At 42.5% G+C, this 24,742-nt stretch overlaps 1 protein-coding gene across 1 annotated transcript in view; it reads left to right on the top strand.

Annotated features, from left to right (window-relative positions):
• The window catches only part of NBAS (NBAS subunit of NRZ tethering complex), a 427,776-nt gene that overhangs the window by 280,398 nt on the left and 122,636 nt on the right, over positions 1-24,742 (top strand). Inside the window, exons 40-42 of the mRNA XM_062208974.1 lie at positions 671-808; positions 12,237-12,466; positions 17,089-17,199. Of these exons, the coding sequence (XP_062064958.1) occupies positions 671-808; positions 12,237-12,466; positions 17,089-17,199 (479 nt within the window). The remainder of the gene's footprint in view (positions 1-670; positions 809-12,236; positions 12,467-17,088; positions 17,200-24,742) is intronic.

Genomic DNA, 24,742 nt, shown 5'->3' with positions numbered 1-24,742 from the left:
GTACTAAAGGTTTTAATTATAAAATTGTTTATTGTGTATGTTTCCTTTGCCTAGTTCTTAGATCCTGAAAAGATACTGGTTGGTATCCAGGAAGGAAGGTTGCAGTGATAGCTTAAATGCGGATCTTTAATCCAGTTTTATACACATAGGATCCACATTTATAAAGTGTTTGAATTTCAGTATAGTTGATTACCTTTTTACTTTTTTTTTTAGATTTTATTTATTTATTTGAAAGGTAGAGTTACAGATAGAGAGAGATAGAAAAAGATCTTCCATCTGCTGGTTCACTCCCCTAATAGCTGCAACAGCCAGAGCTATGCAGATCCAAAGCCAGGAGCCAGGAGCCAGGAGCCAGGAGCCTCCTCCAGGTTTCCCATGTGGGTGCAGGGACCCAAACACTTGGGCCATCTTCTATTGATTTCCTAGGCCATGGCAGGGAACTAGATAGGAAGAGGAGCAGCTGGGACACGAACCTGTGTCCTGTGGGGTGCCAGTGCTCCAGGTGGAGGCTTAGCCCACTATGCCACAGTGTTGGTCCCCATGGAGTTATTTTAAGTTGAAGTTGCACTTGAGTTAATATGATGGGGTTTTGTACCAAAATTCTGCAGAAATGACTAGAGATGTAATGATTTATAATGATCTTCCTGAATTTTGTCCTGTTGCCTCCTAGGTGTTAGATGCTAACAAGTGCTTTGAAAAGCAATCACACTCGGCGTTGTCACTGCAGCTGGCAGCATATTACTACAGCCTGCAGATCTATGCCCGATTGGCTCCGTGTTTCACGGACAAGTGTCATCCTCTTTACAGGGTGAGTCCTTATGGTTTCTACTTTATTAATGAGCAGAGTTCAAGCTTTTCTCAGTCAAAACACATGTTTCGCTTTATCTCCAGAAAGCTTCCATATGACAGGCACGCTGTGCTCGCCTGTTCTGTGTTACATGTGGTTACTGCTCCAGGTAGCAATCGAAGGTAGAGTTTTTTTTTTTTTTTAATTAAACTTTTATTTAATGAATATAAATTTCCAAAGTACAGCTTATGGGTTACAGTGGCTTCCCCCTTCCAAAATTTCCCTCCCACCCACGACCCTCCCCTTTCCTGCTCCCTCTCCCCTTCCAATCACATCATGATTCATTTTCAATTCTCTTTATATACAGAAGATCAGTTTAGTATATATTAGGTAACGATTTCAACAGTTTGCCCCCATATAGTAACACAAAGTGAAAAAAAATACTGTTGGAGTACTAGTTATAGCATTAAATAAGAGTGTACAGCACATTAAAGACAGAGATCTTACATAATATATTTTTTTTAAAAAAATTAATTAATTTTCTATGCCGTTTCCAATTTAACACCAGGTTTTTCCTTTTTTCATTTCCAATTATCTTTATATACAGAAGATCGATTCAGTATATAATTAATAAAGATCTCATCAGTTTGTACCCACGCAGAAACACAAAGTGTAAAAATACTGTTTCAGTACTAGTTATAGCATCACTGCACATTAGACAACACATTAAGGACAGATCCCACATGGGGTGTAAGTACACAGTGACTCTTGTTGCTGACTTAACAATTTGACACTCCTGTTCATGGCGTCAGTAATCTCCCTAGGCTCTAGTCATGAGTTGCCAGGGCTATGGAAGCCTTTAGAGTTCGCTGACTTTGATCTTATTCCGATAGGATCATAGTCAAAGTGGAAGTTCTCTCCTCCCTTCAGAGAAAGGTACCTCCTTCTTTGATGGCCCTATTCTTTCCACTGGGATCTCACTCCCAGAGATCTTTCATTTAGGTCTTCTTCTTTTGTTGTTGTTGTTCTAGTACTAGTGGTTGAACTCTGTAATTAACACACAATTACTCTTAGGTGTTTAAATTTTAACTGAAAGGTGATCCCTGTTAAATTTAAGAGTGGAAAAAGAGAGGGAGGAGATGTACAATTTGGGACATGCACAATCAGACTTGCCGCAAATGGTGGAGTTAAAAATGAGCCAGGGGATTCCAATAGGTGGCATGTACCAATGCCATCTCACTAGTCCAAGTGATCAATTTCAGTTCACATTCGATGGCTCTGATAGGTCTAAGAGTCAAAGGGATCACACAAACAAGACAAGTGTCTGCTAATACTAACTGATAGAATCAAAAAGGTATAGAAAGATCCAACATGGGAAGTGGGATACACAGCAGACTCATAGAATGGCAGACGTCCTAAACAACACTCTGGCCTCAGAATCAGCCCTTAAGGCATTTGGATCTGGCTGAAGAGCCCATGAGAGTATTGTAGGCATGGAAAGCCAAGAAACCATGGAAAAGAAAAAAAGGTAGAGTTTTTAATATTTTTTGAGAATGCTGTTTCTTCCCCCTAACTGCTTTCACTTAGTTCATGATTGTTTACTAAGTTCTTAGAAAGGGCTCAAGCAGCCAGAGATGCTAAATGGAGAACCCTTTTTTTAACTCACTGCCCAAAATGAAGGGGCCCAGTGCATTTCAGGAGAGAGGGCAGTGCAATACTCTGAGCTACACTGTGCTCTCTCTTTTATGGTCAGAGGGAGCGAGAGTACTGATGGCACAGATGAAATGCTGAAGCGAGTTATTCGTAATTGCCACAGGCTTCAGACAGCCTTTTTGTAATTTATGGTTCACTTTGAGTGAAAGGACCTAAGAGGATCCTGAACTAGAAGTACTTTCTTTTGTGGACTCAGAGTGTTAAAATTGCCTCTGGAAAGTCATAGCCCTGCAGGTTTACATTGTGAGCATTGGGAAGTGATTCCCTCTTTGTAGTGGATCACTTAAAGAAAACCACCACTTTAAGAGCAAATATATAGAATTTCAAATCCACTGTCTGGGGCCAGGCATTGTGGTGTAACAGGTGAAGCCACTGTGACCTGCGCTGCGTCTTATTTGGGCTCTGATCCACATGTTACTGAGGTAGAAGTCCTCCTATCATGGCCTAATATGGATTATAAATAATTTTATATGTTTATCAAAGTTCTAGCTGCCACAGTCACCCAAAATATACCTGAGAACTTCCAAGTACATGTAATATATGAAAATGTTCCATTTGTGGCATTCATTCATCAATTTTTATTTAACAGAAGAGGAAGAATGAATAAACCAATCACAACCCAGGAAAATTTCCTACAGACACTATCACCATTAGCTGCATACTTGGTATATTGTACTTAGAGGCATATTTTGTTATCATTTAGATACCTCGGGAAAGAGCCTTCCAGACAGAGGGCTCACAGTGAAAAAGGCATAGAAATACCACCTTGGCTGTCATATACCACCCTCCCCCCCAAGGTATTGAGATAATGTTAAACTTTTACTATGTAGAATTCCAGGCATGGGAAAGCTGCCTGACTCTAGAGAAGGAAGAAGTGCAGTGTGTGACCAGGTTTCACTGTGACTGAGCAGAGGCTGTTCTGTCCCTTGTACTAGGAAAGTGTCATGGTGAAGATTAAAGCAACAACACTCAGTCTAGGGACTTGCTTATGGGAATTACCAATGGACAGTAGAAACATAAAACTACCCCTAGAAAGGCACTTGGCTATCCTAAAGTACTTTTCACATTCATGCTGCCATTTGATCCTTTATTTATTTGTTGTTTTAAAGTGAGCTTTCTTTTATTTATTTATTTATTTGAAAGGCAGAATCGCAGAGGCAGAGTCAGAGAGAGGTCTTTCATCCAGGGGTTCACTTCCCAAATGGCTGCAATAGCTGAAGCCAGGAGCCAGGAGCTTCTTCCTGGTCTCCCATGCAGGTACAGGTGTTATGCCCAGTTTGATTGTCCCCAAAGATCACCAAGGAGCCAATACCGCTGTAAAACACACGAGAGTTTTATTGCAGGTCCGGGCCTGGAATCTCAGCCGTCGCCAATGCAGTGGGTCTGATCGAGATCTCTGACTTTTCAGTTAACAGGGTTTTTATAGCGTTTTCAGAGACATCCTATACATTATAGCAGCATTCAGCAAATCATCTTATTCTGCAGGAAATTCAAAGAACATCTCTTAAAATTGGTTAGTGCATCCAGTGGCGGGAATGGACCTAGTAAAGGTGGTTGGATGGCTTTTGGGGTTGATGCTTTTTAAAATGATTGGATAAAGTATAGGGTCTGAGCTGCTGGGGTGTATGTGCCAAACTGCTGGGTTTTGGGATGTTATCAGTCACCTTAAGTGCCTGAAAAGACACCTGGAACTTTAGATATTTCCCTGATTGGCTGTTGCTAGGGGTGTTATTGCAAGGGGAGTTTATTTTTCTTCTTTCAGGAGCTTTAGGCTTAGGGTTCAGGGCCCGGTCAGGCCCGAGTTACAAGCTGGAGGCCTAGTCTAAAATAGCTGTGCCTTGATCCAGGCTCAGGCCTCTCACAGGGGCCCAAGGACTTTGGGCCATCTTCTATTGTTTTCCCAGGCCATACCAGGGAAAGTGGAGCAGCCTGGACTCAAACCGGTGCCTATATAGGATGCCAGCACTGCACATGGTGGTTTACCCGCTGTGCCACAGCGCCAGCCCCGATTCGATCCTTTAAACAACCCTGTTTTGCAGAGGAGAAATCTCTGGAGAAGACTCACGAGTTTTCTCCTGCAGAAGGTGACATCCTGTTATTTAGAGTTCCTGGTTCCGGGCCTTCCTTGCCTTTTTACATGGATATACTGCCACTCTAACTTTGTTGTGAAAGTAGCAGTGTTAGTCTTTTTGGGAATGGAGGGATGTCTCTGGCGTGCTGGTCTAATGGGTAATTCCCAACTGTGTCTGCCAGGTAAAATCTGTCCTTCTGAATGACAGCAAGGCCCTCAGGAAGCCGGCTGCCTCTTCCCCATCCCTCCAGGTCTGTGTGCCCAGTGGTTTCTCTTTTGAAGTTTATGTTCCAGCTGTTCAGATCTTAGTATTTCTCTGAATTTAAACATCCCTTTCCATGCCTCTGTGCACTTGCAGATGTAATTCCTTCTGCTGAAATCCTCTTTCTGCCCATGGGGACAGAAGAGTCTGAGCGCCAAGGTGCACCCTCCCCAGCCCTCCTGGCCTCTGCTGACATCAGCTGCCTTCTCCCAGTTCCCTCTTCTCCAGATGTGTTCACACATGGGACAGTTCCTTTTTGGATGTTAGAGTTCTTTCGGTGTGGTGTCCTTTTTTGTGGGCAGGAGTTTCATCCCTCTGTGTGTCACAAGACTTAACCCTCTGTAGTTTCTCAGTGACTGTTGAGTGGCGTGTGAACAAGTTTAAGAGTTGTGTCTTTTTCCATTGAGCATCAAGACAGCCTTGAGGCTTTAGGTTTACAGTTGTGAGTCCTGACCCTCTTGGATCAGAAAGAGGGCACAATCACTGTATTTTTATGTACCCAGGAGTTTTCCATTGACTGCCTAATGGCTCATTATTTGAGTCTTTTCAGCATCTTCCTCACATAAAATAGCACTGCTGGGTTTAGAATTAAATATGACAAACTCTTGATGAATCATCTTGAAAATTGAAATCAAAGTGGTTTCAATTTGTTGCCTACACATAATAACAGCCAGTGAAGCTTAGCTTTCACTCAGCTGTCAGTTCGGCTTGTTTTAATTCCACAGTCTTTTCACATTTTCTTTTTTCCACTGCCTGTAGATATGTGCCATAGGAATACTAACTTAGGTAGACTGCTCGATTTGAATAAAAAGGGTTGATGGAGTGTCTGTCTTTTCTGATTCAAGGCCTGTGCTTCCAGAAGGGCAGCACATCTTGAGCCAGCCAGCAGAGGCCCCTGGAACTTGACAGTTTTCCCAGATGGTCCTTGGAACAGCCGACCTTGAGTGCTTTTTTCTTTTTAGTTTGATAGAATGATGATTGGCAAATGTCCAGTTCGAAAGAGCCTTCTCTTCTAGCGTTGTCATAATTAACTGGTTTTTATGCTTAAAAAATAATACATACATGGCCAAAATATTCAAGATGTGAAAGTGGTATTGTTGCATCCACTCATCAACTAAAATAGAGTATTACAAAAACCAGTGACAGTCACACATGAATTTTATTGAAGATGAGAAGCAAATAAGAGACAAATGAGAGGCAAGGTAACCGATCGGGACCGGCCACCGATCGGGACTGACACTCCTTACCAGAGTGTGGCCCCCAACAACAAGTTACACTTTTTATAGTATTCTGTCCACTAGGGCTCACAATTTCAAACCGGACTCCTGGTATGCAGTGAACAATAAAAAGGAAAACCAGAATATGGTAGTAAGATAACAGTTAACAATAACAAACCCAATAACAGATCCAAGATATGGTTGTAAGATAATAGTGAAGGACACATATCAGTCAGCCTAGTCCTGGGAATTTGGGCCCACATAGTTTCACAAGATACACCCTTAGCTGTTAGCAAGCAAAGCTAATATGTGCAGAAGCAAGAGATCTGCAATTAGCTTTTAGCCACACTCATTCCGTTTTGATTTAGATTCTGCGGTTTACAATAAGAAGTTAGTGTCTCATGTCCATCCAGAAGTGAATTGTGGCCATACAGGTCCATGTTTATATAACTGCTGCTTAGGCAAGCATTAGTGAGCTGCCCATGGTGTTCTGTACCTCGATTGAGGTTCACTTACACCTTTCCTTTATAGTTATTGCAGATGTATCTCAAAGTGTGATGTTTTTAAGACACATCCTTGCAAAAAAAGCTTCCAGAGAGGAAATCAGTTGAAAATGGACACAAATTCTTTAATTTTATAGCTGGGGGAAGCAAACATAGCAGGGATGACATTCCAAACTTTATGGTAGACTCTTTCTAAAATGTGTGTTTTTAAGCCACGAATTGAAAACACTGTGTAGAAAATTACCTCATGCCAAATAGCAACCCTAGAGAGGAAACACACCACCTGTTTAAAACTTTACAAACAATATTACTAAGAAATGGAGACTATTATAAATGAAAATGGATTTATTACCTCTCCTAGTAAGCAGTAGATTAAGTCCCTGAGCTTCCTCTTGTCATGAATATTTATGTATATTCTGTTCTTACAGGGACTTGGATCAGACTATATTCTTTAAATATATCATATTTTATCCACCCCCTTGAAGAACTACATTGACATCTTTTGAGTAGGGGGATAGAATAATTTAGTTCTCCACATGTTCCTTTTTAAACTCCTAGTGGTGGTTAGATTTTCCAGCCTGTGATGTATTTAGAAATCACCAGGAATACTGAATGTGGGCATTTGTGAAGCAGCCCATGTGACCTTTACAAACTTCATAGAGGTTAAAAGCTTCCATACTTGTGTGACACTTCATGGGAAAAAGTGGGAGAGAAGTTTGAATGTACTCTCAACGACAGCAACAACCCTGGGTAGTGTGAGGTGTGAGGCGGGATGTGGAACCTTGTGGAGACCTGTTCCGCAGTCCGGGTAGAGTAGTGGGCGGAAAGCTGCAGTTTGACTCCCTTCTTGGTGACAAGATGCGTCAAAGGCAGATTGGGTGTCTGTAAACCAGGAACAGCGGTTCCTGTGCACATCGCTGGTTGGTTTGAGGCCAAATAGAAGTCATGTGAGAAATGCTTTAGGAACTGTAAATATTTTGCGCTATGGGGTCAAATGAATGAATGTATGAAATGAAGTATTTAGGAAAAGGAAGGTGAGAAAGATAGTGATAAGCTCAGGATAGGAATTTTTACTGAAATTTAAATTGAATATTAGAAGTCAGCATAACCAGTCAAGTTCCTTGAAGGAAAATTAGAAAGTAGTAAAGCCAATGACGAGCAGACGATTTCACAGGGAGCCAGACTTCCAACACGCTCAGCTGTCCAGATGTTGTCTGTATGCAGACTCTGCACAGGAGACGCTGCTTTAATTCTGGAGGTGGGAAACGAGGGTCAGGAGGGAAGTTCCAGTAATCCAGGGCTTTGATGCTAATTTCTTGGTTTTTACCCCCTAACTACTTTTTTTCGGGGGGAGGGGTCTAGAAAGCCTGTGTGAGAAGTTTTCTCTTCTCATTAGTATTATGTTTTACACAATAAATTAGTAAATTGAAGAACTAAAAAAACTTCCTTTGTATTCAACAAATATTTGGTGGTTTGTAAACTTGTAGATACCTATAAAACTATCATTGGGGAATTAATAGGATGCCTCTGTTCACCACCTTATTTAGACAGAATTTTAAGTGGAGGTGTTTGCTATCACAGAGTTATACTGAAGAATGATATTGTTGAGGCCAGCATTGTGGCACAGCAGGTTAAACCACCACCTGCAGTGCTGGCATCCCATCTGAGCACTGGTTTAAGTCCTGATTGCTCTGCTTCTGGTCTAGCTCCCTGCTAATGCACCTGGGAAAGCAGTGGAAGATGGCCCAAGTACTTGGGCCGCTGCCACCATATGGGGGATCCAAATAGAGCTCCAGGCTCCTGGCTTCAGTCTGGCCCAGCCCTGGCCATGGTGGCCATTTGGGGAGTGAAGCAGCAGATAGAAGATCTCTTTCTCTCTGTCTCTTCCTCTCTTTATGTAACTACATTTCAAATGAATACATGCATCTTTTTTTCTTTAAAAAAAAAAAAAAAGTATACCCATGGTAATATAGAATCGCAGTGTTAAAATGACTGAAAATTGATCTAATGCGAAATCTTTTTCTCTTTTTTTTTTTCCTTTGGTTTTGTTTTGTTTCATTTTGTTTTAAGATTTATTTGTTTGAAAGGCAGAATGATAGAGAGCTAGAGACACAGAGAGAGAGATACCTTCTATCCACTGGTTCACTCCCCATGGCCACAACAGTTAGGATTGGACCAGACTGAATCCAGTAGCCAGAAACTCCATCTGGGTGGCAGAGGCCCAAGTATTTGGACCATAATCCCCTGCCTTGCCAGGCGCATTAACAGGATGCTGGACCAGAAGCAGATCAACCAGGACTCAAAACACACATTCCAGTATGGGATGCTGGCCAGTACGGGATGGTGGCATTATAGTAGAGCTTAATCCACTGTGCCACAGCGCCTGCCTCTAATGCCAAGTCTTATTTACATTCAGTGGTTGCTATGTATCCCCTGGGCCAGTTAATAGCCTTGTTATTTTAAGAGATAATCCTCTGTGAATAGCAAATATAAGGGGATGGTTCTTGGCAACCATTATGCTTGATACCATATCTCTGCCACTAACCAGCTTAATGGTCTCTGGCAAGATTCTTAACCGCTTATCCATCCGTGAAGCAGCGATGGTACTAAGAGATGCCTGTCTTCCAGGGTTGTCAGTGCTCAATGACACTTAGTAGATAGATGCTTACACTAGGCCTCTTCCCTTCCAGAGACTGATATATTAGCTTTTTGTTCTTAAGTTCAAAGATTATGAAATAAAAATTATTCAGAGTCTCTAGACAGTTTCTGCTTAGTAAAGGAGATGAGATTAACGTTGTTTGAAGTGTGTTGGAATTTGTAGGCAATAATATATTGGTCTGAAATTGTGTTTTTGAGGAAAGAAATATGCTCTGAATATTTAATTAGTAGAGGCTTAAATGAGAGGGATGTAGAACTCCCTTATTTCCACACCTAAAGGGATTCACAAGGATTTGTTTTATTTTGATGATCGAATTCTGATATATTCATAGCATTTGAGTCTTAGAAAGGTGATGGATCGTCAGGTGCTGCTCCTCTGGCATCTGAAGAGACTGAGCCCCAGGAGAATTGAGAGGGACTCTGTTCCCCTCCTTCAGGTCCCCAGCTCTCCTTGGGATTCTGTGGTGGTGCTTATCATCAGGTGCCTTCTGTGAACTGCTTATATGTGCTTCTTTATCAGTCCCTAGCGTTCTATTCCTTGAGAGTAAGCTCAGGGACCACATTGCTTTCATGTAGTAATGGAGAAGGGAATGCTTTAAAATACATGATGGTATTTGTGCCTGTAAGAGTTACTGACACTCTCTTATAGCGGAGGAAACTGAGATTCGAAATAACTTGTTCTAAGTTGCATCTCTACTAAGTGAGAGAGCCAGAATATAAACTAGTACTACTCACTTAAAAGTCTGTTCGGTGTGTCCCCCTTTTACTGTACCTGATTTGTGCAAGAGATTCTGTGATCTATAGAGATTACCATTATAATCCATAAGCTGTACTTTGGAAATTTATATTCATTAAATAAAAGTTAAAAAAAAAGAGATTCATCTTTTTAAATTTTGAATTGTAACAGATACAGGGGAGAGGGAGAAACAAGAGACAGAGAGTGATCTTGTATCTGCTAGTTCACCTCCCAAATGCCCACAGCAGCCAGGGCTGGGCCAGGCCAAAGCCAGGAGCCCAGAACTCAATGTGGGGCCCCTGCGTGGGTGGCAGGCCATCACTCCTGCCTCCTATGGTGCACTTTAAATGGAAACAGGATCACAATTAGAGATGGCACTCAGACCCAGGCACTCTACTATGCAGTGCAGGCTTTCAAAGCAGCTTCTTAACTCCAGTGCCAAACATCTGCCCCAGGAGACTCATATCTTTGTCTTTCGAGAGTAAAACTCATTTTATGCATAGAGGAGGGAAAATTAAATATGGTAAGGTTGACTTTTACTCTAGTCCACCTGCTGGCACTCAAGATTTCTTTAATTGGTTTTTATCAGTATTCCAACATTGTTCTTTAATAGGATCAAGAGAGAATATTAGGCTAAGTTTCTAAATACAGGCTGGCGCCGCGGCTCAATAGGCTAATCCTCTGCCTGCGGCGCCGGCACACTGGGTTCTAGTCCCGGTAGGGGCACTGGATTCTGTCCTGGTTGCCCCTCTTCCAGGCCAGCTCTCTGCTGTGGCCTGGGAGTACAGTGGAGGATGGCCCAAGTGCTTGGGCCCTGCACCCCATGGGAGACCAGGAGAAGCACCTGGCTCCTGGCTTCGGATCAGCACTGTGTGCCGGCCACAGCACGCCGGCCGCGGTGGCCATTGGAGGGTGAACCAATGGCAAAGGAAGACCTTTCTCTCTGTCTCTCTCACTGTCCACTCTGCCTGTCAAAAAAAAAAAAAAAAAAAAGAAATACAGACTTGACATTGACAAATCTCTAGCATGGTTTGAGAGCATGCACATTAGAACTGCTGGCAGCTGACTGTAATTGGGAGTGTGTTTCTGAGAACTCAAGGTAGATTCTGGTCCCATCCCCCCCCCCCATTCATTTATATTAAAATATATACAGTATTTTTCAGAAACTGTGAGTGATTCAATTAATGCTATTCAAGGATTAAGCTCCCAGTTAAGTAATGCTAGAATCATAACTGAGTCGCTATTGCTGTGTGGACATTCAGACCAACTTTAATATCAATAAATGAGGCCAGTTAATCACATATTCTCCTTTCCTATCAACTGTTGGATTCTGGGTTTTTTTTCCTCTTTGAATACTCTGATTGTCATTAGAGACTCATAGAACAGTATCTCATTGAGCTGCAAATTGAGCAGAATAAAAATTGGTTGAGTCTTATGTATAGAACTAGAAGTGTTCATGTTTTCAAGAACAGAGGTGGGTCTTTTCCCCTTAACTTACTCCTGGGGAAAGCACTTTCCATCTCAGCTGTTTAGCCATTTATAGTAGGTTATTGAACTGCATCTTTAGATTGAGAACACTTATGGTAGTCTGCAAAAAATTTATCCAGAGGCAATAATGATGAAAATTATGTCCAGGGTAAGTTATTACAAATTATCGGGTATTATTTAAGAATTCTGATATACGTTTATGGTAGTTGAAAAACCAAGACTATAATTTTTTAGGTAGGTGAAAATTTTTAAAAATAGGTGGAAGGGGGCTGATATTGTGGTGTAACAGGTGAAGCTGCTGCCTACAATGCTGGCATCCCGTATGGGTGCTGGTTTGTGTCCCAGCTGTTCCACTTCTGATCCAGCTCCCTGCTAATGGCCTAAGAAAAGCAGCAGAAGATGGCCCGAGTGGGCCCCTGCCATACACATGGGAGACCTTTAGAAGCTCTGACTCCTGGGTTCAGCCTAGCCCAGCACTAACCTTTGCTGCCATCCGGGGAATGAACCAGTGGATGGAAGACCTCTCTCTCTCTTTCTTTTTCTGTAACTCTGACTTTCAAATAAATAAATAAATAAATAAATCTTAAAAACATGATGTAGAAGAAGAACAGAGCAGAAGTCCAGAAACCTGTTTGTAGACTATTCTGCCTCCTCTCTTTGTGGTCTGCGGGGTGGGTGAAGCACCAGTTCTGCAGCTGATTTTGCAGTGTGAAGGACAGTGCAGGTGCCCATGTGGTGGTCTTTAACCTGCTCATGTTTGTGTAATTTTCATAAGATACATTTTTTTCTTGCCTCTTGCAGGCTGACCCTAAGGAACTAATCAAGGCTGTTACCAGTCACGTGACTCAACATGGACAAGCCTCCTGGCCCGAGGACCTTGTTTTGCTGACCAAGCAGTTACACTACTACAATGAGCGTCTCCTGGATTTCACGCAGGCTCAGCTGCTTCAGGGCCTGCGCAAGGGTGTAGATGTGCAGCGGTTCACTGCAGATGACCAGTATAAAAGAGAAACTATCCTTGGTCTGGCAGAGTAAGGGACACTTCTGTCTTGTAAGGGGATGGATCTAAAATACACATTAACAGCTTGAATTATCAGGACTATTAATCACAGGCTTTTGCAGATTTATATCCATAACTGCCTTCACAGGCTGTCCTCCACTTCTCCCAGTCTCATGCAGAGCGTGTGTGAGTCTTCCCGGAAGGACAGAAGCAGTGCTTTGAACCTGCAAATTTAAATAAAAACTGAGATTTTTCCTTAAAGTTTCCCATTATTCTGACAGTCATTATCAAGATTATGGTCATGTTAGGGATAACAGGGCATGGTCAGGGTGAAAAGTATAAAACTTATGATAAAAATTTAGAAATAAGATTGCCTTTTATTCCTGGCTGGAAATGTCATTTTTTGAAGTAAGTGATAATTTAGTTTCTTCAGTATGCTGAAAATTAGGTATAACCGACTTAGTGCCAGAGGACAACCCTGTGTTACAGATTCAAGGACCCTTGGTCCCTCTTGGACAACTAGAAAGCAGCTCTGGTAGTGTCTCCTGTCTGTCACAAGCTAGTTGCAACTACCCTTTTTCCTTTTTGTCCCTTCGTCTTTCAAGAAAGGGGCAGATCTTTGTGTGAGATGGCAGTATGGTTCAAGGCCCAGTTGGTGGAGTTGTTTTCTAGATAAAGAGTTTGCTTTGGTTTAATACCAGAGTCTGTGGTTTGTTTTCATAGATCAAACCAATTGAGAAATACAAATGTGTAAGATGGCAGGAAAGTTTGCTCATCCCTAGTGGGTTATTAAGTAGAAAGTTTTGTTTTTAACTCCACAATTTTTTGAGTTTACCATGAGCAGAGTGTTGATAAGGTGATCTATAAAATTATAACAATTGTTTAATCAAAGGTAAGATAAAATATGTTCATCTCCCTTTTATTGTTGAAAAGAATTGATGCTTAGGGATATCAAATGAGTGACCCAGGTTTCCAAAGGTGGCAAGACTCACAACTGATTTTTGTCTGAAATTGTCGCATGTTAAAATAGTGCATCCTCACAGAGCCAGCCACACACCTTCCTGTACAGTCTGCTGTGTTCTCAGGAAGCACTGGCACACGTTCAGTCTAGACTGCTAGCCTTTAAAGGTTAAATTGTGCCTCTCTTTCATAGGTGTTCCTTTCTCCTGATAAAGTGTTTTAAAATAACAGATAGTCTTGATTCTGATAGTAGCATATGCTGTATTTTCATCAGTACCATTTAACCTTGAGGAAGTAGCAAAATAGCCCTGGTACCCTTTGATAATTTTGTTAGCCTGAGCTTTTTTTCTAATCTGACAGCCCAAGTTTTACTTTAAAATAAGGGCAGGCATAGGGAGATCAGAAGAAAGTTAGTAGGAACAACCTAAAGTTAGTCTCAATTAAGAAGAGACAGAACATTTTTTTCCTATTTCTGTGTTCTCCAGGAGGTTCATAATTTGCAAGTCATTTAAGGTCTAGTTTGAAAATCACCTAAGAGATCACTTAGCCCAACCTCTTTCCTTTTTGGAAGACGAATCAGAACCAGAGAGCTCTAAAGAATTGCTTGGAGCTGGCACTGTGGCACAGTGGGCTGAGCCTCTGCCTGTGGTGCCAGAATCCTCTGTGGGCACCAGTTCAAGTTCCACTGCTCCTTTTCCGATCCAGCTCTCTGCTATGGCCTGGGATAGTAGTGGAAAATGGCCGAGGTGCTTGGGCCGCTACACCCATGTGGGAGACCCGGAAGAAGCTCTTGGCTCCTGGCTTTGGATCTGCTCAGCTCTGGCTGTTGTGGCCATCTGGGGAGGGAACCAGTGGATTGAAGACTTCTCTCTTTCTCTCTTCTCTGTAGCTCTACCTCTCAAATAAATAAATAAAATCTAAAAAAAAAAAAAAAAAGAATTGCTCAAGGTCACGCAGCTAGGAATTGAGTCTTGGTTTCCTAATTCCAATTCCAGTGTGTGTTTCCTTTGGGTATTTTGTTGTCCTTGGTTCCATGTTTGTGGTTTCTTAGAAGAGGGTTATTATGCAGAATGAAAGTTTATAAAATAAAGGATGTCTTATATCATCAGTTACATTTTGCTAGAGTTTCTGTCCTTTATTTTCTTTTTTAAGTATCTAGCTAGCACATGCTATTTGAAGCGTGTCCTGGAGGACAAATATCTTTGCTTTTGATAAATATATAATAGAATCTTCTCTGCAATCTGTTACAACAGTCTTTGGATGACTTATTTAAAATGCTTCAAAATTTCTGTGCATTTGCTGCTTTGGTGGTTCTGATTGGAAAATGGGATTTTTGCATACGAGAATACCCATTTTGGGGCTGGCACTGTGGCACAGTAGATTAAGCCTCCGCCTATGGTGCCAGGATCCCATATGAGTCCTGGTTCAAGTCCTGGCTGCTTCACTTGTTATCAAGCTTTCCTTGATGGCCTAGGAAACCAATGGAAGATGAGCCAAGTGCTTGGGCCCCTGCACCCATGTGGGAGACCTGGAAGAGGCCCCTGGTTCCTGGCTTCAGAAAGGCCCAGCTTTGGCCATTTTGGCCATTTGGGGAGTAAACAGCGGATAGAGACTCTCTCTCTCTCTCTCTCTCTTTGTAACTCTGCCTCTCAAATAAATAAATCTTGGGCCGGCGCCGTGGCTCATTTGGCTAATCCTCTGCCTGTGGCGCCGGCACTGGCACCGCAGGTTCTAGTCCCAGTTGGGGGGCGCCGGGTACTTGTCCCTGTTGCTCCTCTGCCAGTCCAGCTCTCTGCTGTGGCCCGGGAGGGCAGTGGAGGAAGTCCCAAGTGCTTGGGCCCTACACCCGCATGGGAGACCGGGAGAAAGTACCCGGCTCCTGGCTTCGGATCGGCGCAGCGCCGGCCGTGGCGGCCATTAGGGGAGTGAACCAATGGAAGGAAGACCTTTCTCTCTGTCTGTCTGTCTGTCTGTCTCTCTCTCTCTCTCTGTCTCTCTCTCTCTCACTCTTACTGTCTAACTCTGCCTGGAAAAAAATAAAAAAATAAAAATGAAAAGGATACCCATTTCTTCCCATTTTTCAGCTCTACCTTCAGTTGAGTGCATGAGGCCATGTTCTTACTCATTGTATATCCAAGTTAATGGCAGTTGTTTTTGAAAATGCATTGTATCTGTCCTTTATTGTCTTATGTCTACATGTCTTAGCTAACATACTCAGGAGTCAGGAAGGGTAGCTTTAAAGAGGATACAACAGGGTTTTATTCCTTCCTACCTTTAAAAGTGGTGAAAATATCAATACTTGTTGAGCATTTGCCTCTGCAAAGCAATAGAAAGGATGAATGAGTAATGTCGCTACTCTCTGGGAGCTGCAGTTCCATTTTGTGGAGGTACTTTAATCCTTTCAGTTGACCATGACCTTGTTCATTGTTTGACACTATTAATCCATTCCTTGGCCTCCATTTTATTTTAGTTTATTTATTTGACAGGTAGAGTTATAGACAGTGAGAGAGAGAGACAGAGAGAAAGGTCTTCCTTCCATTGGTTCACTCCCCAAATGGCTGCTACGGATGGCACTGTGCTGATCTGAAACCAGGAGCCAGGTGCTTCTTCCTGGTCTCCCCATGCAGGTACAGGGGTCCAAGCACTTAGGCCATCCTCTACTGCCCTCCCGGACCACAGCAGAGAGCTGGACTGGAAGAGGAGCAACCAGACTAGAATTGGCACCCATATGGGATGCTGGCGCTGCAGGTGGAGGATTAACCAAGTGAGCCACGGCGCCGGCCCCTGGCTTTCATGTTTATAACCCACAAGCAAAGAAGGGCTTTTACATTTTTAAAGATTGCTGGGGAGGGCAGAGAGAAGACTGTGCTATAGAGAGTGTGGTGACATGGCATGAAGTATTTACCATGTGATCCTTTACAGGAAGTGTATAACAACCTCTGGCTAACCAGTTATGAAAATGCCCTGGTTTCCTTAGCCAGGTTAAATAGAGTCTCAACAATGCTACTTAGTAAGACCAGATTTCATCTCTGCATTTATGGTTTTGCCAATTCTTTCGACCAAGAATTTCATCCTCCATTTCCCTACTCTAAATAGGAGTCTTGCAGTAATCTTTTCACAGTGGCCCTAATGTAAGTGCTCTGGACCATTTTCTTGAAATCTCTTACATATTCAGAGATTCTCAAATCTGGTGATGCCATTCCTTAAACTAAGCCTGTCATTGACTCCGTAGGGCAGAGATGCACTCTCTTGATTATAAGTTCTAGAGTCCAGACGTGAGTTTCCTTAACCTTAGCACTGTTGGCCAGGTAGTTCTTTGTCATGGCAAGTCTGTATTGTGTGCTGAGATGTATGTAATGGCCTCTGCCCACTAGACACCAATGGCATTTTCCCTTTTCTCCTACTTGAGAGAATGTTTCCAGGCATCGGCAGATGTCCCTGGGGGAATAAAATTATTCATGGTTAAGAACCACCAGCCTAGCAAGTCCTTGGTGAGTTGCAGTGCACCACAGTGAACAAGAAGCATTAAAATTTTTGGAAGTTCTTTTCCTGAATTGCTGTCCAATGTGTCACTGAGCACTGACTCACTGCCCCCCTTGCAGCTAGAGAGCAATCCTAATGAGCATTTCTTTGCTGAGTAAGCAACTGTGTTTCTCTTCCCCCCCTTTCCGGTGCTGCTGGACGTTGCTGCAGGACCCTGGAGGAAAATGTCTACAGCATTGCGCTTTCCCTGGCTCAACGGTACAGTGTTTCCCACTGGGAAGTTTTTATGACCCATTTGGAGTTCCTGTTCACCGATAGTGGGTAAGCACATAATTCATATGCAAACTTGTTTCCATGTCTTTCTTCTCATGCTATTTCAGACGAATCTTGGAGTTGGTAAAATTCAATTCTTGTTTTCCGTCTCAGATATAATAGAATAGTATCTTGGTATATTCTCGCCCTATGTATCTCCAATACTTGGGGCAAGCGCTGTGGCATGGTTGGTCAAGCACTCACCTGGGATGCCCACGTCCTCTAACAGAGTGCCAGTTCAGGTCTGGGCTACTTGCTTTTGCTGCAGCTCTCTGCTGATGAGCCTGGGAAACAGTGGATACTGACTCAAGAGCTGGGGCCCCTGATACCCGGGTGTGAGACAGATGGATTTCCTGGCTCCTGGCATCAGCCTGGCCCAGTCTCAGCTGTTGTGTGCATTTGGAGAGTGAAGCTGTGAATGGGAGAGCTCTCTGTCTGTCTCCATCTTTGTCACTCTGCCTTCTAAATAATTAAATAAATAAATCCATTAAAAATATATGGCCGGCGCCGCAGCTCAATAGGTTAATTCTCTGCCTTGCGGCGCCGGCACACCGGGTTCTAGTCCCAGTCGGGGTGCCGGATTCTGTCCCGGTTGCCCCTCTTCCAGGCCCCTCTCTGCTGCGGCCCGGGAGTGCAGTGGAGGATGGCCCAAGTGCTTGGGCCCTGCACCCTATGGGAGACCAGGAGAAACACCTGGCTCCTGGCTTCGGATCAGCGCGGTGTGCTGGCCGCAACTTGCCGGCTGCAGCGGCCATTGGAGGGTGAACCAACGGCAAAAGGAAGACCTTTCTCTCTGTCTCTCTCTCTCTCTCTCACTGTCCACTCTGCCTGTCAAAAAAAAAAAAATATATGTATATATATATATATATATATATATGTATGTATATCGGCCAGCACTGCGGCTCACTAGGCTAATCCTCTACCTGCGGCACCAGCATTCCGGGTTCTAGTCCCTTTGGGGGTGTCAGTTCTGTCCCGGTTGCTCCTCTTCTAGTTCAGCTCTCTGCTGTGGCTCGGGAGGGCAGTGGAGGATGGCCCAAGTTCTTGGGCCCTGCACCCACATGGGAGACCAGGAGGAAGCGCCTGGCTCCTGGCTTTGGATTGGTGCAGTGCCGGCTGTGGTGGCCATTGTGGGGTGAACCAATGGAAGGAAGACCTTTCTTTCTGTCTCTCCCTCTCACTGTCTAACTCTGCCTGTCAAAAACAAAAATGTATGTCTTTAATACACCAGTGTTCTTAAAATAGTGTGTTAGTATTTATTTTTATGTAATGACAACCTTAAATTAGATAGCTCAGTCATTCATATATTCATTCAAATATTTTTATTAATAATCTGTTGTGTGCTAAGCAGAAGGGTTACAGTGGTGAGCACAAGCAGGCTTTCTAGTTGTCAAGAAACTTATGGTCTGCAGTGGGAGACAGATGAAACTGGAAAATGTGAAGCTAACACTGTGACAAGTACCATCTAAAAGAGAGTTCAGTAGGAAATTTGGCATAGTTAAGCCTTTCCTAGAGAAATAACATGTAAGCTGAGGCATAAATCAAGTCAGAGTGAATTGCAGTACTAGGAGGAAGCAGCTGTTTTTGAAATGTACAACACAGTAAGTGCAGAGGTGCCTGGATTAGGAACATGATGAGTCTGAGGCTCTACCAGAGGGACAGTGTGGGTGAACCCTGGGAGTTGGGGTAACGTGTGAGATTAGAGTGAGGACCAGCGAGACCAGGGAGGCCCTAGCGAGGATGCTTGGCTTCTTCCTAAGAATACCAGAAGGCTGTTGGAGGACTTTTGGTGAAGGAGAGGGAGATAATATGATCACCATGGCCACTATGCTGAGGAAAGATATTAGGGAAGCCAGAAGACGTATGTAGATCAGCTAGGGAGCTATTATAGTGATAGACTGCTTGATGTGTGACTGTAACTTGGAGTAAGGCTTTACAAGTACAGGAGAGAATGCATTTCAGAGATATTGAGAAGGTGAAATAGATGGTACTTAACATTGAATAATAAGGTAAGCTAGATTTGGAACAAGTGAAAGGGGAGGTGTTAAGAATCATCTTTGGAGTTTGCTTGGTCTGCCTGTTAGCTGGTGGCATCATTTGGTAAGATAGGAGGACTGGTCAGGTCAAGGTGAGAGGAAGAAGGCACAGGAAAGGAGATTTTATACATATGGAAAACACCCAAGAGGAAAGGTCAGGTTAGTAGTTGTATCTCAAAGATCTGAAATTCAAAAGAGAAGATGGATTTGGGAATGATATGCACACTGGGGACAGATGCACTGTGTTTTGGATGTGCTTTGGGAAAGAATACAGAATGAGGAAAGAGGAAAGACTTGAGACAGACCTTGAGGGTCTCATTTACTGTCACAGGAAGAATTGCTAGGAAAAGACAAAAAGAACCAAGCTTGAGAACAGGGAAGGAAAAACAGAAATCTCGTGTTAGGGAAGTAATGGGAAACAAGGGTTTAAAGAAGGGAGGGAGGATTGCATGGGATCAAATCCTGCTGACCAGGTCAAGTGGTGCATCTTTACTTCTTATTAATCTATTTGGCATTTTAACATCTACACTTTAACTATTTAATAAATTACCACTTGAGTGATTATTTTTTATAATAAATACTTCATTTTTGGGGCACAGTTATACATTCAAGTAAAAATCGTTGGGAATGTATATTATCCTTTAAAAATCCTGATGTTTCATTTTATATCTTTTTCTTTCACTGAATATTACATAAAAGGATGTTGTATCTGTACAAACAGGATGCTTCATTGATCTCTGAATATATTATAAATTATCAAGCAATCGAGTTTTGTGCAAGGCTGTTGCTGGCATATTATTATACCTGATAGCAGTGTGATTATGCAGATACAGAGCAATTACAAAAGCAGGAAATCGTTACCTCCTGGCATCATTACTTCTGAGTGGCAAAACACTTAATATTGATTTAGCAAGTGATGTTTGGTGCTCCCTGTTCTTTGCTTAAAAGGCTGCAGTTTGCCTCACTGTTTTAATCAAACTTGGTAACCTAGGTACTAGAAATCGGCCTTGGTGAAATAGATAATTCTGTTTCTATAATAGAAATTGCCCAGCTCTTATTAGTTGAGTCAGTGCCTCTGGGGAGATAGTGTCAAAGGAGAAATGATGTTCTTTGCTCTAGGGTAGTGCTTTACTGTTCCTTTCTGAAGGCCAAGCTTCCCGCACACTGATTGCACTCCAGTCTGGACTTCTCAGTCACTCTGGTGTTTAGTTTACTCAGGTGATTTTTCTTGGGTGACAGAGACCATAATGCCATTTCCTTTAGTGATGGCTCATTTAGTGTTGTCTCCTTCATTCATGCAGGGAGGAAGGGGCCTCGGTGGGACTCTGGTGGGTGCTGTTTATCAGAGTCAGTTGCATATTTGCTGCTTGGATTCTTCTTTCTTCTGGTCTCAGAAGCAAAGCTGGGGTAAGAGCAAGGTACATCAGCAGGGGGATGAATAGACTGTAGTACGTCTGCCTTTCTGTGAATACATGGAACTTGTGCTGGAGGGCTGCTGCTGCTCACATAGTCAGCTTTGTGTCCAGATTGTCACATTTTGAAGATTTCTAAGTTCTGGTCTTCTCTCACAGCCCCTTCTCCAGTTAGAAGAACCATGGCTCAGTTGAGGCATTAATATGAGAATGGTTAGTATGGGGAGGGGAAGATTTATCCCCGTGTTAGTTTCCTGGCATTTAAGATAGCTTAGATTATTCAAAGTGCATCACAACTTGACAATTAGAATAACAATACAGGACCATGAATGATACATAGTAGAGAGGCAGTACTGAAAATTTTGAAATCCACACAAGCTATCTTCAAAAAGTTCATGTAAATGGGCTTTCATTATGGTATAGTGGGTTAAATCACCATCTGTGATGCTGGTGCCAGTTTATGTCCAGCTGCTCCACTTCTGATCCAGCTCCCTGCTAATGTACCTAGGAAAACAGAGGAAGTTGGCCCAAGTGCTTGGGCCCATGCCACCCATGGGAGACCCAGAAGATGCTCTTGGCTTCGGCCTGGCCCAGCCCCAGCCATTAACTGCCATCTGGGGTGTGAACCACTGGATGGAAGGTCACTGGTTCTGTCTCTCCCTTTCTGTTTGTAACTCTGCCTTTCAAAGGAAGGAAGGGAAAGAACCTTCCAAAAAAAGACTTCATGGAAAATTTTTTCCCTTCTAAAATATGCATGGATTTCAAAGTCTTTTTAGACTAAAGTTTTTTTTGTTTTTTAGATTTATTTATTTATTTGAAAGGTAGTGTTACCGATAGGCAGAGGAAGAGAGAGAGGGAGATCCTCCATCCACTGGTTTACTCCCCAGATGGCCACAACTACTGGAGCTGTGGCAATCTGAAGCCAGGAGTCAGTAGCTTCTTCTGGGTCTCCCTTGCAGGTACAGGGGCCCAAGCAATTGGGCCATCTTTTACTGCTTTCCCAGGCTGTAGTGGGCAGCTGGATCAGAAGCAAAGCAGCCGGTACTCAAATAGGCACCCATATGGGATGCCAGCCATGCAGGCTATGGCTTTATCTACTATGCCACAGCACTAGCCCTTAAAGTTATTTTTTCATTCTATATTCCACAGACTTTTTGAAGTCCCTTGGTATTCAAGTCGTAGGTCTTACTCGGTTGTTGAAATTGAGCCACGAATTTAGTTTTCATCTTTCTTTTAGTTGAAGAGAACTTAATCAGGACCAAGATTTCTATGGTGCTTAAGAAGACACCAGTACTACACATGGGAAAAAGCTGATTACTACCATTACCAAATTGGCATCCTTCCATATATTTATAATTTTCTTGCCCATGTTATGATTCTTAAGGCCACTTTTCTCCCTAGACTCAAAAAGCCTCTGACAGTTGTAGGAAATATAACAAGAAGATGTGTTTTGGCTTATTTACATCCAGTAGAAAGTGCTCAGACTTTGAATTGGCTAATCTTACCACAAGCCCCAACTCTCTGACTCTCCTTTTAGTTTGGTTCTCAATAGACTAGTTGTTTTAGCCCTGTAAGCCTGTGTTTTCTCCTATGCAAGGGGCTATTCTTATCCAATTTTGCAGAAGTATAATGAGGTCGAAGAGATTTATACAAAATACCTAGTAGGTGCTCAAATAAACAGCAACTGTTGTTAATTCAGGAAACAGCCTAGATTTATTGAATCCATCCCATGACCACTATTGGCCAACATTATAGATCTGAGTTTTGAACAATTATTTTTTAAGTCAGTATGAATATCACTTATAAATTATATACCCAGTGAGTATTAAGTGCGGTGACATAGTGCTTAGCATATAATAAGTGTTCAGTAAATGATGCCGATTACCCTTTCTGTGCTATTGTGTCTTCTGACATAGTTTGGTTGCGTATTTGCTGCTTGGATTCTTCTTTCTTCTGGTCTCAGAAGCAAGGATGGGTAAGAAGCTATATAAACGAGTTAGAATGGACATTTTATGGGAAATTCAGTCTTATGGGAGACAGGCCTGTCCTTATGGAGGAGATGAAGACTGGTCATCTAGCCTTTAGCGTCACCATTCTAGTCCACACTGCACTATAGATTCCAGAAAGGAACTCACCAAATGTGAGTGTGACAAGAAGCAGACATCCAGATACTCATTCTTGATTCTTTCATTACCTGGGTGATCTGGAAAAGTTAAATTCCATTCTTTAGTTGCAAAAATACTTGGTCAAAATATTTGCAAAAATGAAAAATGCCATGATTATTTGGACCACGTTTCCCCTGGGCAACCGCATGTTCAGCTGGCATTGCACATCCAGTCTTCCCTGTCAGTTCACCCTGCAACCTGCCTGTGGTTAGCATCTTGGATTGGTACCCTCAGGCAGGTGCTGTAATTCAGAGGGTAGGTTTGTCTTCTGGTGTGGTGGTCAGCACTGAAGGCTCACTGTGGTAATGGCCATTCCTTTGGGTTCGCAGATCTTCATCCTTTTGGGATTAGTCTGGAGGAAATGCCTGCTGCATCTGATCTGTGCTCAACATAACATTTCAGGGTGAAAACAGCAACTTTATTGTTTCATTGTAGATGCTGAGAGCTGGACTGGAATGACCCACTGTTAGCTGTATGGTTTTTGTCTGAACCTCAGCTTCCTTCAGAGTGTAGGAACTGCAGGGCCTTTGGCAGAGGGTTCCTAGTGGGGTTAAAAAGTGTGGGCAGGTTGTCTGCATTTTCATTCCCACTCCATGCCCAGCCTTTCTCAGAAGTCCTCTCCCCTTTGTCCTCTCCTGTCTCCCTCTCTCCCCTTTAACTTCTTCTCTCTCCTAGGCCTCTCCCCTTGACGCTTTGGTCAACAAAGAGGATTTTATCATCACAGATTGAGTAAACAATACTGTATTCAAATAAATTTGTTTTCTTATACAAAGTAAGTCCTTTCAATACATGCTGTTCCTGCATCATTTTTTGGGTGATTGGCAACTTGAAGCCATTACAGAATACCTTAAATGTGAGATTTGCACTAATAGCTTATGCGTTATGCATTGAATACAAGGAATGCTAGCTTCGTCCTGTAGTTAATCTCTGAAAGTTAGATGTGCACTATGTATTTAGTTCAGGAAAAAACACTTAAACTGTTTCTGAGGGCAGTCCTTCATTTGATTAGTGAAAAGTCCACAGTGGTTTCGTGTTATTTCTTCCTACTGTCTTAAATGTCAGTACTTCAGAATTGTTTTCTAAGCAAGGTTTCATTGCTTGTTCCCAGATGGAGATAACAGCCTCTTTCAATGGATTATTGATTACTGGCATAAAAAGATCTTTGCACATTGTAATTTACTGAAAAAAGAGGTTTATCATGTGTCAGTAAAGGTATTCCATATCTGTCTTGACAAGATAATTAAGTAAAATTGCACATCAAACAAACTGAATTGTAGGCAGGGGAGAAAAAGTGTGTGGGCAAGGGGGAAAGTAATGTTGATTGTGAAAGACAATACTCAGAATCAAGTCAGACATAGAGGAACTCAACTCTTACGTTTAGTCATTGTCCATTCTGTGGATGAGTGCATCATGAACACTGTTGATCAGGGAGTTAGGAATGAGATGTTGACAGAACTCTTTCAGATGATTGCTGCTAGGAGAGAGAACTAATAACCACGTTACAGAAAGAATCCTGTTTTTGAAGTAGTGGTTGTAAGGGTGCTTGTGCTTCATGAATCCATGATTGCTTTGTGATGTGGGGAACAAATGTACATTTTGAATCTAGACAGATCTCAATGCCTATTCTGGAGCAAGTCACTTAACCTCTCTGAATGGTTGTTTCTCATCTGTAAGTTGATAGTGATCCAGCCTTAACTTACTTAGCATGGTAATTAGCATAGTCAATATAAGTTTGTTTTCCCATCTGCAAATCTTTGTCATTAAGACTCATCTTAATGGTGTTAACCTTTTCATTTGCCTCTTCGATACATTGTTTTCAAGTTTCCTTTTGCAAATTCTGAAGGAATATCAGAAATTCTGAGTCACTCCTATAGCACCATGTGTATACTTTCTTTAAGAGATACAGTTGCATACTTTAAATAATGAGACATTCAAGAAT

Source organism: Lepus europaeus, chromosome 13 (assembly GCF_033115175.1).
Source record: "Lepus europaeus isolate LE1 chromosome 13, mLepTim1.pri, whole genome shotgun sequence".
NCBI classification, from domain to species: domain Eukaryota; kingdom Metazoa; phylum Chordata; class Mammalia; order Lagomorpha; family Leporidae; genus Lepus; species Lepus europaeus.
Note: the sequence above shows the minus strand (reverse complement) of the source record. Positions and strands in the feature narration are given on the sequence as shown.